This window comes from Alnus glutinosa, chromosome 9 (assembly GCF_958979055.1).
Source record: "Alnus glutinosa chromosome 9, dhAlnGlut1.1, whole genome shotgun sequence".
Lineage (NCBI taxonomy): Eukaryota > Viridiplantae > Streptophyta > Magnoliopsida > Fagales > Betulaceae > Alnus > Alnus glutinosa.
In genome coordinates, this window is record NC_084894.1 from 9,251,656 (window position 1) to 9,268,307 (window position 16,652).

General features: G+C 36.3%; 3 protein-coding genes across 3 annotated transcripts; all 3 read left to right on the plus strand.

Moving 5' to 3' along the window:
- The first annotated feature begins 609 nt into the window (after positions 1 to 609).
- Positions 610 to 9,894, plus strand: LOC133877724 (uncharacterized). The gene is made up of 18 exons (XM_062316106.1): positions 610 to 1,912; positions 2,001 to 2,087; positions 2,176 to 2,380; positions 2,474 to 2,582; positions 5,258 to 5,350; positions 5,468 to 5,549; positions 5,633 to 5,692; positions 5,772 to 5,824; positions 6,081 to 6,247; positions 7,329 to 7,539; positions 7,927 to 7,981; positions 8,083 to 8,139; positions 8,238 to 8,486; positions 8,781 to 8,845; positions 8,967 to 9,023; positions 9,103 to 9,196; positions 9,272 to 9,412; positions 9,496 to 9,894. Exons 1-18 carry the CDS (start codon positions 917 to 919, stop codon positions 9,574 to 9,576), a joined length of 2,862 nt encoding a protein of 953 aa, XP_062172090.1. The 5' UTR covers positions 610 to 916; the 3' UTR covers positions 9,577 to 9,894.
- Positions 9,895 to 10,208: 314 nt separating this feature from the next.
- On the plus strand, positions 10,209 to 11,107 carry LOC133877785 (cyclin-dependent kinases regulatory subunit 1). The gene is made up of 3 exons (XM_062316198.1): positions 10,209 to 10,519; positions 10,610 to 10,670; positions 10,792 to 11,107. The coding sequence occupies exons 1-3, from the start codon at positions 10,467 to 10,469 to the stop codon at positions 10,933 to 10,935; spliced, it is 258 nt and encodes an 85-aa protein (XP_062172182.1). The 5' UTR covers positions 10,209 to 10,466; the 3' UTR covers positions 10,936 to 11,107.
- Positions 11,108 to 14,039: 2,932 nt separating this feature from the next.
- LOC133878324 (uncharacterized) lies at positions 14,040 to 15,784 on the plus strand. The gene is made up of 3 exons (XM_062316853.1): positions 14,040 to 14,197; positions 15,322 to 15,435; positions 15,523 to 15,784. Exons 2-3 carry the CDS (start codon positions 15,353 to 15,355, stop codon positions 15,647 to 15,649), a joined length of 210 nt encoding a protein of 69 aa, XP_062172837.1. The 5' UTR covers positions 14,040 to 14,197; positions 15,322 to 15,352; the 3' UTR covers positions 15,650 to 15,784.
- The last annotated feature ends 868 nt before the right edge of the window (positions 15,785 to 16,652 follow it).

Genomic DNA, 16,652 nt, shown 5'->3' on the forward strand with positions numbered 1-16,652 from the left:
AAAATGCCATTTTTTTTATTATATTCTTATAATACTCATATTCTCTTTAAAAAAAAAATTAAAATAAATAAATAAATGCATAATCAATCTATGTGGTTGACTTGAATTTTAAATCGCTCATTGTGAAATAAAAAATAAGTCAAAAGTTTTTAGGGTAGGCAAAAATTAATAATTTAGTCATTGTAGATAAATTTTTTCATAAAAGTTTTTTAATTTTTTTTAATTTTTTAATTTCTAATTAATTTTTTTTTTAATTTTTAATTTTTAATTTTTAATTTTTAATTTCTTTAACCTTTTTTAGTTTTATATTAATATATTTTTTTTAAAATTTCTTTATTTGTTTGTTTAAAAAATAGTTATTATTATTTTTTATTTTAATTTTTAAGAGAGAGTATTATACGAATATACTAAAAATAGTGACATTTTTTTTTTCACACTATGATAATTTGAAGGGTCATGTTAACAAACTTGAAAATTCAAAAACTATTTTAAAATTAGTTCAAAGAGCTTTTTTTTTTTTTTTTTTTTTTTTTTTTTTTTAATAAAAAAACTGTCGTAAAATATATTGCGAAATAAGCCCTTTTGTTTTGAAGACAAAAAATAACAAAAAATAAAACGAAAAAGCGTCATGCTCTCTCCCGACTCCCGAGTCTTCTTCTCGTTAAAGAAACTGACCTGTACCGTCTTTTCCTATTCTCTCCTCAACCAATTTGTTCGTTTTCTTTCTCGGAACCCTAATAGGTTTTCCGTTTTCCTATCTCTCACGCAAAACCACAATACCTCCATGTTTGCTCTCTAATTTAAGCTTTTCCACAGCAGGATTCGACCTTTCTTTTCCTTTTTTACGTTATTGAATTCGAATTTCAAGCTCAGCGAATCAGAAATTGCCACGGTTTGAATCGATTCGTGCTGGTCCATGGCGAATGGTACGGATTCTGAGGAGTTCGTGTTGTTGTCTCGGGTGCGGGCGGGTCACAAGCGCGAGTTCGCCTTCGCCCTGAAGGCCCAATCCGAGATCTGCGGGTCTCTGGGTCGGACACGGTCCAAGAAGAACCGGAATGAGGTACTGGCGACCTATTCCAGGAAGAGATTCAAGCGCTCAGATGCGAAGGAGGCCAACAACGATGCCGTACCGGTCCAGAAGAAGGCCAACAACGATGTCGTACCGGTCCAGAAGAAGGCCAACAACTATGCCGTATCGGTCCAGAAGAAGGCCAAGGATTCGGAGGATGCGATGAGCGAAGAGGAGGCCAAGAGCGACGTGGTGGACCTCGTGAGCGACGACGAGCCGAAGAGCCTGGCCGGTGAATCCGAATTGGTCTGCAAGAGGGTGTCCAAGGACGACGCGTCGTTGCCAGTTTTGGACGAGGAATTGAGGAGCGGAGTGGTAGAAATGACGGGGAATGTGTTGAAGGAAGAAGAGGAATCAAAGGAGGATTCGGCTGCAGTCGCGTTAACCCACGAAAGCGAGCGGAATGAGGATCAAGAGAAGAGGAGCAAGCCGGGAATGGTTAAAACAAATGAGAATTTGGTGAAAGATGAGAGGAATGAAGGTAATTCGGTCAATGACGATGGTAAGGCCGGAGATAGAGTGGTGGAGAGGCCTCCCAGGCGGTTTACGCGGTCGGTGTTGAAGCTGAGGGTGGAGGAAAAATGTGCGGTGGAAGAGAGTAATAAGAAGGTATCGGTGTTGAAGCCGAGAGTGGAGGAAAAATGTGCGGTGGAAGAAAGTAATAAGAAGGTGGGTGCCGATATTGATATTGATACCGGAGTGCGTAGCCCATCGGTTGTTACTATGCCGGTTGAGACAGTGAAAATGTTGAATTATAAGAAGTTTCCGCACAAGTTGAAAGATTTGCTTGAGACGGGCATTCTCGAGGGAATGCCAGTGAAGTACGTCCGGGGTGCCAAGGTATTACTTTTGATATTGCTTGTTAGTTGATAGTACTGTCAATGGCAATGTGTATGAGGTAAATTCATTATGTGTCTGTGTATTGTAGGCTAGAGTCCCTGGAGAGACCGGGCTGCAAGGTGTGATTAAAGGTTCTGGGATATTGTGCTTTTGCGGCAAATGCAAAGGAGTTGAAGTGGGTATTGGATCTTCTTATTTCAGATGACCCGTTATCATTGTTCTATGAGTAATTTTTTCTGTGTTTATTTTTATGTTGAATGTAGGTTGTTACCCCTTCATTGTTTGAGTTGCATGCGGGCAGTGCAAATAAACGTCCACCTGAGTATGTTTTCCTGGAGAATGGGAGCACTCTCCGTGATGTCATGAATGCGTGTGTAAAGGCTTCGTTGGACTCGCGGGAAGAGTTTGTCCGAAATGCCATCGGTTGTTCCACTCTAAGGAAGTCTACCATCTGTCTGAAATGCCGAGGTTTCTTTTACATAATTTTTATATGTTATAATGTTTATCTGCATGTATATATGCAAAGGAAATGTGACATTTTGGCTGTTTAATGCATTACAGCACGCCGTCCTGAAGCTGACAATGGGAATTCAATGCTGCTATGTAAATCATGCGTGGAGTTGAGAGAGTCTCAAGCTAGCCCTGCTCAAACTGCTGTAGCTCGTGATAGGTACACGTTGTTAGAGTTTATTTCCTGCTGTCGTGGTTATATGTTTTATGTCACCTGAGTGACCTTTCTGGCATGCTAGGTAGATTTTGTTTGTAACATAGCCTAAACCGGTTAGTTATCTTGAACTATAGAGTTCGTTGTGATCATAGTGTGGAACATTTTATCACATATTAAATTAACATACTATTTACTAATTACATGTATTATACCATCAGTAGAAAAATGTATGAAATGAAGCCTACTGGTTTACCAATTAGCAGATACATATACATAGGAAGGATTGAGTTCAAACATTATCCTTAGGGCCATTATGGAGTTGTGGCTGCATTTTGAAATTACAAGTATAGGTTCTGCCCTGAGCCTTGGCACAAGTGGTTTAGGTGTAGAGTGGTGATGAGATAGGCGTTAAGTTCAAATGGATTTCGGTATGTCTAAGGCTCGGTTAAATTTGCATGATTTGGGGTTTGCCATAGTTAATAATACTGAGGCAAGGTGCATGAATTGCTTATTTCTCAATTTTTTTTTGATAAGTAATAAACTGCTCTTATTAAAAGCGTAAGGCACCTCTAAGTACTCTAGAAGTATACAAGAGAAAGCACCTAACTAGAAAGCGAAAAACGAACAAGAAAATCTTTTTTTTTTGATAGGTAAGAGATCAATTTTATTAGAAAAGCGTAAGGCGCCCCTTGGTACACTGGAAATATACAAGGAAAACACCTAACTAGAAATAGAAAAGCGAGTGAGAAAGTCAGAAAAAGAAATAAACAAAAGATGTACATAAGCCGAAGTCCAACAAGAAAATCGCGAAAACTAAGCGACAAAGGGGACACAAAAGCCATCGTCCAAAGATACAAAGTATGAAAAATAGACAAGGCCATTAGGTTGTAGGGTTGTATGCCTTGGGGGTTCTTGTGGGTTGTTCACTGGTGCTCTTTCGGTTTTTCTTGGTTTTTTTGGGTGCGTTGTTTGGGTTCTTTTGTGGGTTGTCTTTTGGGTGTTATTTTGGTTTCTAGGTTTTGTCTTGGGGGCTTTTTGTTAGGTTTTTGTTCGGGTATTTTCGGGTCAGCTTTGGCTCTCCTGTGTACGTAGGGGTGCCTTGCGCTTTTATTTCTATAAAATTTTACTTATAAAAAAAAAAAGTATGAAAAAAAGAAGTTAAAATATCCTCCAAGAACCTCTCCAAATCTTCGAAATACTTATTATTTCTTTTATTTCAAACACACCAAAGAAGGCATGTTGGCACCATCTTCCAAATCGCAGCAACAAACAAACAAGTCAATGGCTCTCCTAGGCAAAACCCAAGACAAACCAAAACGAGTAAAGAGAGCACTCCAATTAGTGTAAGCCACGTCGTAGTGAAGAAGAAGATTATCCACCGATTCCCCGTTTCGCTTGCACATGCAACATCTATCAATCAAAATAACACGCCTCTTCTTGAGGTTGTCCATTGTAAGGATCTTATCTAGAACCGCCAACCACTCAAAGTAAGCTGCCAGCAAAGGAGCTTGAGTCCGCCACACACTCTTCCAAGGAAAGTGACTCCCCACAGAGCAAGCCAGAGAGCTAAAGAAAGACCCGACCTTGAACAACTTATTTCTCAAATTACCAGGCTAATTATGTACTTTCCTTTAACAACCATTGAAAAAGAAGACGATGAACCCTAGTAGGTGGGGAGGACACAAGAGAAACACAACTAGATTCTTTCCTACAAAAAAAAAAAAAGAAAAAAAGAAAAAAAAGAAGAAGAAAGAAACACAACTAGCCTTCATTATGTTGGGCAGTGCTTTGAAGGCAAGCATGGGACTACTAGGTTGCTTTTTGGTAAGGTTTTGTTGTCCTCTTGCAAGTCCTAGTGAGAGTATATTATTTTGAACTTTACCTTCATTGTGGTTCAACAAATTTGGTTATAGTATTGACTTAAAACAGAATTGAATGCACTTTGCTTGATTAAACGTGCAAGCGGTTGTGTTCATGTTGGTATTTTTCGCATGAAATTGTGGCACTTGCCTTTGGTACATAATACTATTGTCGTACTAGTAGTTATGGGGCATGAAGATTGTTGTGATCTTACCTATAATTCTGTAACAGGTTTCTATTATGTAAATTTACAGTTGTATGTGCTGTCATGAGTGGAACAAAAATGAAATTTATTCAGTTTTTCTCATTTTACATACATATGTTTGCTTCATGCAAAAAGTTGTTGTTTGCAGTGCGTTCACAAGTACACAGACTACCAAGGAAAACATAGCAAATATCTAAATACATGAATGTGTAGGGTGTGACGTGTGATTTGTTTTTTTCTGCAAAATAAAATGTTTAGAGCGTGGAGTGTGGCTCCACTTTTTTCCTGTGCGGGTCATTTGGCACTCAAGACTTTCAATGGTATTGTGCTCAATCAGAACACCCTAAAAGTCTATGTCTTTACAATCTTTGTATGATTGGATGACCGTTCTAGGCAGCTCTAATGCTTTTTCGTTTCCAGATTTTCTTGCCCTTTGAATTTTAAATTGTAAATTTAGGTGGAATTTTTGTACACCTACTGTTACTTTATTTTTTGGGTATTCTTTTATATAATATCCTTTATTTATGGTAAAAAAAGAGAGATTTTATTTCCCCAACTTTTTTAAAAAAAAATCAAGGATACTAAAATTTTGGTTTTATTTGGATTATTTTAGATCACCAAAGCCAGTCTTGGTTCCAAAGTCATCTGAGAGTGTTTTAAAGTGTAGCTCATCTCGAAGTAAGAGTCAAGGAAGATTGACAAGAAAGTAAGTGTTTTTCTAATAATATATTATTCTTTTCAATGTCATATTGAGTCTTTTGCTGTTTCATAATGATTCTGATCACACCTCTAACTTTCAACTTTCTCCCACATTCTTTTATAGAGATCTACGCTTGCATAAGTTAGTTTTTGAGGAAGATGTGTTGCCAGATGGGACCGAAGTAGCATATTATTCTCGTGGACAGGTTATAGCAATAAAAATGACTAAACCAATTGTTTTGTTTAATTAATTGGTTGTCTTTTCTGAGTAGTGATTTGTTGTGTGCAGAAATTGTTAGTCGGTTACAAAAAGGGATTTGGAATCTTTTGTACTTGCTGTGACTCTGAGGTACATTTACTTCTGCTGGAATTAATGTTCTGTTTGAATATCCTGTTAGCTATTGATTTCATTTACATTTACCGAGCAGGTTAGCCCCTCACAGTTTGAAGCTCATGCTGGTTGGGCATCACGTCGCAAGCCGTAAGTGTTTCAAAACATTTGGGTGGTTGGGGTCAAATTATGTGGTATTGGCTTCACAGTGTTCCTGCAATTGATGTCCAAAATCAATTGTTTTTTATTTTTTTTCTAAATGGCATGATTCAGTTAGCAAGACCTCTGTGGGCCAGGTCCACCCAAACTCTCGGGAGGATTTTTGGAACTTAACAAGAAATAAGTTGTATTAGCTTTCCTCTTTTGTTTCTTTCTTCATTTAAATTGGGGTTGTTTTGTTTTGCAGTTACCTACACATTTACACGTCTAATGGAGTGTCTCTCCATGAGTTGTCTATATCCTTGTCCAAAGGTCGTAAATTGTCTACCAATGAAAATGATGACCTCTGCTCCATCTGTCAAGATGGAGGGGATCTTTTGTGCTGTGATGGATGTCCACGGGCTTTTCACATAGGTGTGTTTTTGTTTTTCTTGAATAAGTTCTGTTCTTGAAACCTTCTTTTTTTTCCTGGTTGTGAAGGTCCAATTACTCAGACATTTTTTTTGCAATTATTTTCTGAAACTCAGGGTTATTTCATGGAAAATTGTAAGAAGAGACGTTGTTTATTGAGCCAAAAAAAGAAGATAAAAGTTACATTATAAGAGATATTGCAATGAAAAAAAGCAGATTAGCTACTGGTATTTTTTTGAATGTCAAGAGATTGCAAGATTGGAAAGATAAACTTAGATGTCCTTAGCCATCGCTAGGTGCACTATTCACAATCAATGGCAGATTCTGTTAATTAAGACAGCTTAACATAATTCTGCATTTTTTTTTTTTTGAGAAAGGATTTATTGCAAGCAACTCTATAGGAGCATAAAGGGTATAAAAGGAGAATAACAATCCCCCCCCAGTATTATTTTTGTCCACTTTTTTGCTCTTCTCGTGTCTCTTCCACTCTTACTGTATCTTTGGGCTTCTCATTCAGTTCCTAAAGTCATTGAGTAGGGGAAATAGTTGGAGAGACACAGCTCCAATCACATTTGGTTTATACTACCTTGTAGTTTTCATGTATTAACTATATATTGTATCTAAGAAAGCAGGAGAAACATTTCACACATTTGGTGTATGTTCTTATACTAAGATGTGATAAACAACTAAGGTAGGTTCATTAACTTCCAACTCTTTGATATGTGGGATGCACTGGGAAATTTTTTTTAAAAAAATGATTAACTTACTGCCGACCTATCAAAAAACAATTAATAACTTACTACCTACCTATCAAAAATAAATTATTAACTTACTGCCTTATGCACTGCTATTCCCACCCCCCCCCCCCCCTCCCCCTGTTTCCTTGTTCCTGTTGCCTATATATACATGCAAAATTGTTGTCTTTATGTGTATATCGTGTTTTTAATTGCAAATAAATGTATTGTGAATTTCTTTGTTTTCCTTTTTTTTTAAACAAAAGAAATTTGGTTAATTTTGTCGTACAGCTTCCTTCAATCTGCTTGATTTTTCCATTCATGATGTTAGTTATTTTGGCCAATTGCAGAGTGTGTTCCTTTACCAAATATTCCCACTGGTACTTGGTACTGTAGATATTGCCAGAATGTGTTCCAAAAAGAAAAATCCGTGGAGCGTAACGCTAATGCTGTAGCAGCTGGAAGGGTTGCTGGAGTTGATCCTATAGAACAGATAACCAAGCGATGCATTCGTATTGTCAAGACTCCAGAGGTTGACTTTGGCGGATGTGCATTGTGCAGGTTCTATAGTCACTATTCTTGCCATCAAAGTTTCTATATATTAGATGCTTCATTATTTTCTTCTGGCCATAAATTTTTTTGTGTATGAATCCAAAAAAAATTAGCTCTGCATCTAAGACCAAATTGTAGCTATACCTGATGATATTATGTCATCTCGTCCGGAATTGAACCTTAAGGCCCTTTCAGCGATTACTCCTTGTCGCATGTATTGCTGATGGACTAGTGTGTGATGTAACTGGGGCCTTATTTGCTTGCTGCTGTGCATCAGGATTTTTTTTTGACTTTATATATATGGTGTTCATTGGTGTTTATTTTTTGTTGTACTAATTTTAAATTTACAAGGTCAGCTTAACATTTTTTAATCGTTGTTGCTCTTTATGCTTGCAGAGGCCATGATTTCAGCAAAAGTTTTGGTCCTCGCACGGTTATTTTCTGTGACCAGGTAGTTTATATTCAGATCATGTTGTCAAATCTTAATTTTGAAATGCTTTGCATTTCTAGTTTGTTTATTTACATACCTAATTGTGTGCACTGTTCCTTCAGTGTGAAAAGGAATATCATGTTGGCTGTTTGAAGGATCACAATATGGAAGACCTTAAGGTGAGAATTATTTTGGGTTATATTTTGCAGTTCTATTGCAACCAGAGTATCTTTGCTGTTTATTTGATCTGCAAATGTTGACAAGATTTATTCACCAGGAATTGCCAAAAGGGAAGTGGTTTTGTTGCACAGATTGCAACAGAATTCATTCTGCTTTGGAGAATTTGGTAGTTCGTGGAGAGCAGAAGCTTCCGGAGCCACTTCTGAATGTTGTAAGAAAGAAGCATGAAGAAAAAGTGTCAGACAGTGAGGGTAAAGTTGATATAAGATGGAGGGTTCTTAATTGGAAATTGGCCTCTTCTTATGAAACTAGACAGTTGCTTTCAAAGGCTGTTGCCATTTTCCATGTGAGTGGAGTGATTATCCATTGCTATACTTGTGGTTTTCCATTACATGTGAAAAAAAATTATGATTTTCCATTATAGTGAGCACCTGGAAGGTCAAATGATATGAAGTCAGTTTTGACAATGAGATAACTTGTTACATCATTTATTTTTTGGGTACAACATATGCATATTCTCACATAGCATTGACGCATTGGTTATGCCTTACGTGCTTTTAATTGTCTGATATCTTTATCTTGAAGGAGATGTCATTAATTAAAATACTCGTTTGGTTTTCTATTCATTTTTGTGCTCTAGGAACGTTTTGATCCTATAGTTGATTCCGCTTCAGGCCGCGACTTTATTCCATCAATGCTTTATGGGTGAGCAATTCTCTCTGTCACACACACACACACACACACACATATTCTACAACCCTGCTTGCTTTCCTTGTGTTATAATTATTTAGCACCTTGTTGAATTTTATTTTAAATGTTTTTGCAGAAGGAATATCCGGGGCCAAGACTTTGGTGGGGTTTATTGTGCAGTACTAACTGTCAAGTAAGACTTATGGCTCTCTGTGTTTTACCAATGTTGTAGAATAAATTTATTATTCTGATAATTGTTCCTTATAATGCAGTGAATCAGTGGTGTCAGCTGGAATGTTTCGTATATTTGGGAAGGAAGTGGCAGAGCTTCCTCTAGTAGCAACAGATACTGATTATCAAGGACAGGTAATTTTAATCTACTGGGATTTTTACTTTTGGGATGGTGGCACCTATTCTAAGTTGATGATGTTGTTATTGTAGGGTTACTTCCAGTCTTTGTTTTCTTGCATTGAGAGGCTCCTTAACTCTTTGAATGTGAGAAACCTTGTGCTACCTGCCGCTGATGAAGCAGAGTCAATATGGACAAATAAATTTGGTTTTAACAAATTAACCCTAGATGAGGTGCGTGTTTGCGTTTGTTCACATATTCTGTTTGGGAGCACAAACAACTTAAAGCTTGACGTGTGCGCCTTTTTATGTTGCAGCTTAATGAGTTCAAGAAACATTACCATATGGTGATTTTCCAAGGAACCTCAGTGCTGCAGAAGTTAGTGCCTGCATGTTGAATTGTTGGTGCTTAGGTGTTGGAACTTGGAAGTAGCTGGAGAATTTTGTGAACTGGAGAAGGCGCACTATTTTGGCAGAGCCTTTTTATTCAAAATGTATAGGGTGTTTGCGATTTTGGTGTACAGAAAGTAGACATTATACCCATCCTACGAGTTGATATATTCTTTTTGTAGCACAGATATGAGAGAAGAGAGATCTACTGTAGAAAATTAGAGCAGGTTTTTGGAACAACTTTCCAAAATTTTGAAATATAAAATATATGTAAACTTGGAAGGATGTGCTCAATAGTAGTAGTCTTGCCATGCTTGTTTTCGGAATGGAATCCCATAATTGAAAGTAGAAAGTAGTACATTTCATAGGTGAGTGTTAGTAAAAGCGACCGGATTGAATTTGGAACGTTGAAAAAATTATTTTTACACCCGATCCTTGGCGACCAAAATTACATAAATGCCCTTTCATGCAAAATATGAGAAAATATTGCTGAAACTTTTTGGTCGGTGCAAAAGAAAAGGGGCAGTATCATATATTTAATCACTGCAAAATTTTCAAATGTATTCTGATTATATAGCCGTTGCGCAACCAAATTCTTTTCTTATAAGTAACGGTATCTACTATCTAGAGTCCTAGACCCATCATCAAACTTGAAAAGCGGGGAAAATTCAAAATTTTGAAATTTACAAAAAGGCACAGAATCTCCGTCAAACATCCTCCTTTAGGAAGCAAATTTACATTCTGCCCCCCCCGAGAAAAGTTCCCCTATTGTGCCGTTCTCGCCTTCTCGGTGCACTTGTCAAATACTCTCTGCGTGAAATAATTCCATTTACCCTATCATTGAATTGGCGTCTTTTGAGTCAAATCGAGTTGCGAAGGATAACGCAGCGAGAGAGAGATGGGTCAGATCCAATACTCCGACAAGTACTTCGACGACACCTACGAGTACCGGTAACCATTTTCTTTTTCACAGATTTTCTTTTTCCCCTTTCGTTTGTTCAATATGGTGAATTTTTTTTTTGTCTCTGGTTGTCCTTTCAGCCATGTGGTGCTCCCTCCTGAAGTGGCGAAACAGCTTCCCAAGAATCGGCTCCTCTCTGAAGTATGCAATTAGGGTTTCTGATATTTTTCACCTTTTTTTTGAAATTTAGTGAACCTATTCTTTGCGTCTTGGTATACATGGATTGGATTTCTGAATAGTTTAAGCGATGATTTTGATTCAGAATGAATGGCGTGCGATCGGGGTTCAGCAGAGCCGTGGGTGGGTCCACTATGCGATTCATCGCCCCGAGCCACACATCATGCTCTTCAGGAGGCCTCTGAACTATCAGCAGCAGCAGGAGAACCAGGCCCAGCTTGCCAAGTGATATCCATCATCCCAAACAAATTTGCTCTTAAATTTCTACAAGTGAAATGAATGATTTCTAGTTGACTTTGTGTCTGTTGTATTTGTTAATTCTCCTGTTTGGGGAATTTTATACTCGTCATCTGTGCTGCTGCAGAGATATATGTTAGTTTACCTCTGGTGTGCTTCTTTGATGTTGTGGATTTAGTTTCGATGGTGGGTTTTTGTGCTCATTGTGGTTCTGGTCTTTCTCTTGTTGGAGATCACAAAATTAGGATACTTTTTTAGTTTAGATTGATGATTTTGGGATCATTTCGTTGCTGATATAATGTTTAATCGGGTAGAGACTTTGCTGTTTGGTGTTTGTCCTCATGGTCATAGTTTCTATGGATAAGATAATCCATATTGGATTCTTAGGGCACGTTCCATATGGATAATAGACCATTATAATGGAATGGTTATTCTTGTGGAATACACGTTCTTTTGTTTGGTTGCACATCATTCCTTGAATGCTCATCGAAGGCGGTGCGATCATGTTCTGTTAGGGTGGCCAGTTACCCATATAAGTTTAAGATGTTTTATTTTAAAAAATTATAAATCGAGAGTATATTAAATTTTTTGATTCAATACCAATGAGAGGGTAATGAAAGAATAAGAATGATCATTTCATTCTAACCTTGTAAATTCCCCGTAATAGTCATTCCTATTATTAAAGGAATCATCATTCTGTGTGCTACACACATGCCCTTCAAATTCTTTTGGTATTGTTTGTTGTGTAACTTGTGTTTGATTACTCAATTGAGACAATTCTGCCTATATTACATTTATGTGCTTGATCCACCACACCAGTTATATGCTGTAACCGTGAGATTGGCTCTGATAGAAGCTAAATTTGATGTTTCTAATTGTGACCAAAGTTGAATTCGTGAACCAGAAAACTGCATCTTTATGGATATTTAATTTTTCCTCAGCTGTTGGAAATTGGGGGTTTCGGCTGGGGCTATCACTGTAACAATAAATTGAAGGGTAAATGATTGCTGCTCAAGCCAACTCTGGACTATTTCACGGTTTTCTTGACTTCTGGACAACAATATTGATACCAACTTGCATCTATTATACCAATTAGGATTGATAATTTTTTACATAATTTGTGAATTTGATACAAACCTAAAACGAAATTAGTGAGTTTGAGTTGAAGGGTCTAATCATTTAATTAAATGGGTTGGGTTACAATTAATCTATATAGTCTTGTACTCATATTTCAACATGATTCAAACTTATGTGTGAACACAATTTGTCACTCCTAGTTCTAATTATACAATGGGATGCTCTTTTTTTCCTTGGGCGAGTGAGATGGATAAATTTTAAATCTAAGAGTTCACCAAGGGTATTTGCAGAAAATGAAAATGTTGGAAGAGTGAAGGATTATGGACTTTTTATCATTTGAATTTCGAGGTGTCAAAAAGGATTAAGATTGGAGGAATATTGCTCAGTTTTCTAGAAGCTCCATGGAGCCTATGGATAGGTACTTTGGTTATTTGTTATAATTCTAAATGTCTTAAGTATACTTTAGCCATGTGTATATAAGTTCTTAAATACATTTCCTTCACAAATCAATTTTTAATGGTGAGCTTTATTTCAAGTTTGTATCATTTGCTATTATAGCATTCGAGTATGAGATTGAATGAATTACGACTTTATGGCTGAGTCTTAGAGGGGGTGATTTATAGGCTGAATTAAAATGTCTTGGTATTATGTATGAGTATAATGTTAAGTTATTGAATACTAACAGATGAGTAAAGCCACAAAAAGAGAAATAGTTATTATCGGGTTAGTATCGATAAAGTGGGCTGTTGTAGACATCGATTGGAGAGCGTGATAATATGTTATGATTTTAAGTCTCCTACATAACTTAAGTGCGATCTTAATCTCGTGTATATTAACTTTTGGACACACTTTCTTTGTAAGCCAATTTTTAAAAGTGAATTATATATGAGGTTTGTATCAATAATCATGGTATGTTTAGTAGGCAAAATAGAAAGCTAATGTCTTGTTTTCTCAATTTTGTGCTTTTTTTTTTTTTTTTTTGTTTGAAAAACTTCACTTATCACCGAAGTGTTAAGGGTCTTCCAATTGTAACTTCGAATTATCAAAATTTACAATATCAGTATTCCATGTTTCAACATCTTTTAATTTCATCATTCTATTAAGATTTTATGTTAAATCCTATTGGAGGATACCAAAATGATCAAAATAAATTTGTTTGATTTAACCCTAAACTATAATGGTAAGGGTGAAATTAAAAAAAATTAAAACATGGGATATTGACATTACAAATTTTGATAATTTGAGATTAAGATTGTAAAACCCGTACACTTTGGGGAGTAAGTGAAATTTTTCCTCCTTTTATTTTTTATTTTTTATTTAAATATTTTTTAATAGAAACAGCACATTAAATTACTTGTAGTTAATCTAAAAATAAATTGTTATTTTGAGAAAGTAAACAAATATGTCGTTTACTTTTGGGGATTAAAATCAGCCTATAACACGTTACACGATTTATTCTTTGTGCCATCCATAAAAGGGGTGCGTTGGCATTACGATTTTGTAGATAAAAGAAATATAATTTTAAATTAAATTATAAAAAATAAATTATTTGGAATTACGTTTTTTTAAAAAAATTATAATTCGAAAATATAGAAAATTTGTTTTTTTCAAATTACAAGCAATGAGATTTTTTTAAAAAAAATGCACAATTTTAAAGATTAAATTGCGATATGCTAAACGATTAACTACATTTTTAAAAGTCATGTTTTCAAATTGTATATTTTTAAATCGCACATTTTGAAATCGTAAACCCAAATAGATTATAAGAGCCATAAAAGAAAAGTTTCTAAGGGATAGTTCAATCAGCCGGAGGCCACGCCTTATAAAGAGGAGGTCATTATTTCGAATCCCCCTTCTCCTCTTATTTGAACATGTAAAATAAAAAAAAAAAAAAAAAAAAAAATAAAAGAAGAAAAGAAGAAAAAAAAAGGAAAAAAGAAAAAGAAAAAAAAGAGAGAGGGTGTAGTGAGTCTGTGACTGTTGTCATGCCTCTAGCACGCGCGATCCAGTTGCCCAATTTTTTTTTATCTTTTTTCATATAAATTTGGTGATTACTGATTATCATACTTCCCGAGTCTGGCCGATCCGACTCAGAACTAGCAGAGCCTCAACTCGCCGAGCATCTCAACCGGTCGAAGTGACTCAAAAATTTTCGGAGCTCATATAATTCACATGAGGTAACTCATTCGTGATTTAATATGCTTAGTGCGGTGTCGTTTCCCGTTAGGGTTTATCAGATTCGTTCAACTCTCTGAAATTTTACCTTTTCATTTCCAAATTGAAGAGCGTATTGCGTGTTTAAAATTAGGGTTTGTTGATTAAATGATTTTCCTTTATCAATTGAAAATATGCTCAGTGCTATTTCGTTCTATGATTTTTGTTCTTAGTGCCATCATTTTTTCGAAGTTAGTTTTTTTTTTGTTAAGTCGTAATTGTTGCGGCGAGAATTTTTGTTGGGATAATTTTTTTTTTCTTGGAGGAGGTATAATCTGTGGGTGTTTTAGCTCATATAGTTTGAATTAGATTCTTTGCTGATTTTCATAATGTTATTGTATCTTAGTCTTCTGGTCTCCTTGCAGCAATTTGATATTGATCATGTTCAATGATTTTCTAGATTAGAGAGGTTCTCTGGAATTAATGCGGGTAGTAGAACACTATAATTAGCGACTAATTTTTGGAAAAAATCCTGCAACAAGCAACATAATGCTGCCACATGTATTGGCCCTTGGTGCAGACTATCAGCTGGATCATCACGTTAGCTCATTACACATTCTAGCGCTATAAATTTTAGTGCTTTCTCTTCTTTCTTTGCCTAGTGATCTTGGTTAAAGCTGAAGATTTATGCACACATTATTTCTCAGAAGTTAGAATCTTCATAAGCAGGGGCAGGGATTGCATGTCAGAGAAAAGCCAGTAATGGGTTGCTGTTGTATATGTCTTGACTCTTTGGAAATACTATTTAGTTGACTGCTATACGACTGCCATACAACTTGATGATGTGGCAGTGAAATTTAGTTCTTGATTTTTATTTTTTACAAGCTCGTATTGATCCAAAGGTTAATTTTTAGTGCCACGTCATTTCAATTGTATGATAGTCGTATAATAGTTTACTAAATAATATTACTCATATGTCTTACGTATACAATTTTTTACTGTTATACATTTTATAGCATGCTATGCAGTCTAATTGAAGACCCAGCTTTCTTATCTGTGGCATTGTTTTGTATTTGTTTGATTAGGAAGTTTGTTTGGTGGATGCATTAGTTGTAACAGAGATTTAATTTCCTGGTCATTTTTTCAGGTCATACTTTTAATTTGCTATAGTAACCTCCATGTCGAGAACACGCAATATCTTTGTTGCCACTGGCTTAGTAGCTTTTGCAGGTGCAGGCTTGGCATTTCCCTTTTACATGGCGTAAGTAAACTGCTATTTTTAAGGTATATACTGTGCAGGTTTGTATTCTATTGCGTCAGTTGGAATAACATGGTTTCTATTATTCAGATCATCAAGAAAGCCTGTTATTGACCCATCAAAGCCACTGCCACCACAGGCAACTTTCCGAGGGCCGTATATAAACACTGGCTCGCGTGATGTTGGACCTGACCATCGAACTTACCCGAAGAAATGATTTATATTGTGAAGGTACTCCAGTGTATGAGATTTCCTTTGTATTTGGGACTGATAGGGGAAAAGATATATGTATGAGATAGACCATCTTCTGATATAGATTTTATGCTTCAATTTGAACACAAAATAAATTTCATTTGTTTTTCTCCCAACGAGGGACAAATAAAGGTTCAAGCCCTCAACAGGGCTGGCTGATTGGGTGCTGCAATGTTGTTCCCTGTTCCTGCTGGAAACAAAAGTTTGGCTTGTGGACTTGTGGTATATCTGTCTGTTGTGTGGGTTAATCACCAAAACATTTGTTTCTAGCCAAACTTTCTTGATGTTCCTGCTGCAATGTTGTTCCATGTTCCTGCTAGAAACAAAAGTTTGGCTTGTGGACTTGTGGTATATCTGTCTGTTGATATACAACATTGCAGCACCCAATCAGCCAACCCCTGTTGAGGGCTTGAACCTTTTTTTGTCCCTCGTTCGATTTTGATCAAATTTGTGTATGAAGTTAAGATCGATCATACTAAGTGGTGAAACATGACCGAGGGTTTTATTTTGCTCAGTTCAATGGAACCAACCTTTTTAAGTTGGACTTTTCAGCAGCCCTACAATGCAAGACTGGGGAAACAAGAAAAAAAGGGGGGGAAAACTGGAAAAGTATTAAGCCGTTAATGATTCCAGACTGGAGCCAAATAAAAATGCAATCACAACCCAGTTTGGAGAAAATTTGTGTACGTAAGAAGCCTTATCCATGACCATGAGACAACTTTTTTAAGGATCCACAATGAGAAGAAAATTATGGCAAAAAGCCATGAAAATGCCTCTGCGTGGCAATTCGCTCTCGTTTTTTTTCTTTGGGCGGCAACAGTTTCTGCAATCGAGCTCGTGCAAAACTTGACGTGGTGAAAGAAATCCAATAACGGCTTTGCCCTAAATGCCACTGGGGTTAGAGGACTAGTACAGAGCATAGATTTCCAATTCCTTGTGGGCAATTTTGTCATTTAATTGATCTTCCT

Excerpts from the sequence above, each read along its gene's own strand:
- LOC133877724 (XM_062316106.1), top strand. The coding sequence starts at position 917 with ATGGCGAATGGTACGGATTCTGAGGAGTTCGTGTTGTTGTCTCGGGTG. Across the intron at positions 2,088-2,175 it reads GCAAATGCAAAGGAGTTGAA|GTTGTTACCCCTTCATTGTT; the intron begins GTGGGTATTGGA and ends TGTTGAATGTAG. Across the intron at positions 5,550-5,632 it reads CATATTATTCTCGTGGACAG|AAATTGTTAGTCGGTTACAA; the intron begins GTTATAGCAATA and ends TGTTGTGTGCAG.
- LOC133877785 (XM_062316198.1), top strand. The coding sequence starts at position 10,467 with ATGGGTCAGATCCAATACTCCGACAAGTACTTCGACGACACCTACGAG. Across the intron at positions 10,520-10,609 it reads GACGACACCTACGAGTACCG|CCATGTGGTGCTCCCTCCTG; the intron begins GTAACCATTTTC and ends TTGTCCTTTCAG. Across the intron at positions 10,671-10,791 it reads AGAATCGGCTCCTCTCTGAA|AATGAATGGCGTGCGATCGG; the intron begins GTATGCAATTAG and ends ATTTTGATTCAG.
- LOC133878324 (XM_062316853.1), top strand. The coding sequence starts at position 15,353 with ATGTCGAGAACACGCAATATCTTTGTTGCCACTGGCTTAGTAGCTTTT. Across the intron at positions 15,436-15,522 it reads GCATTTCCCTTTTACATGGC|ATCATCAAGAAAGCCTGTTA; the intron begins GTAAGTAAACTG and ends TCTATTATTCAG.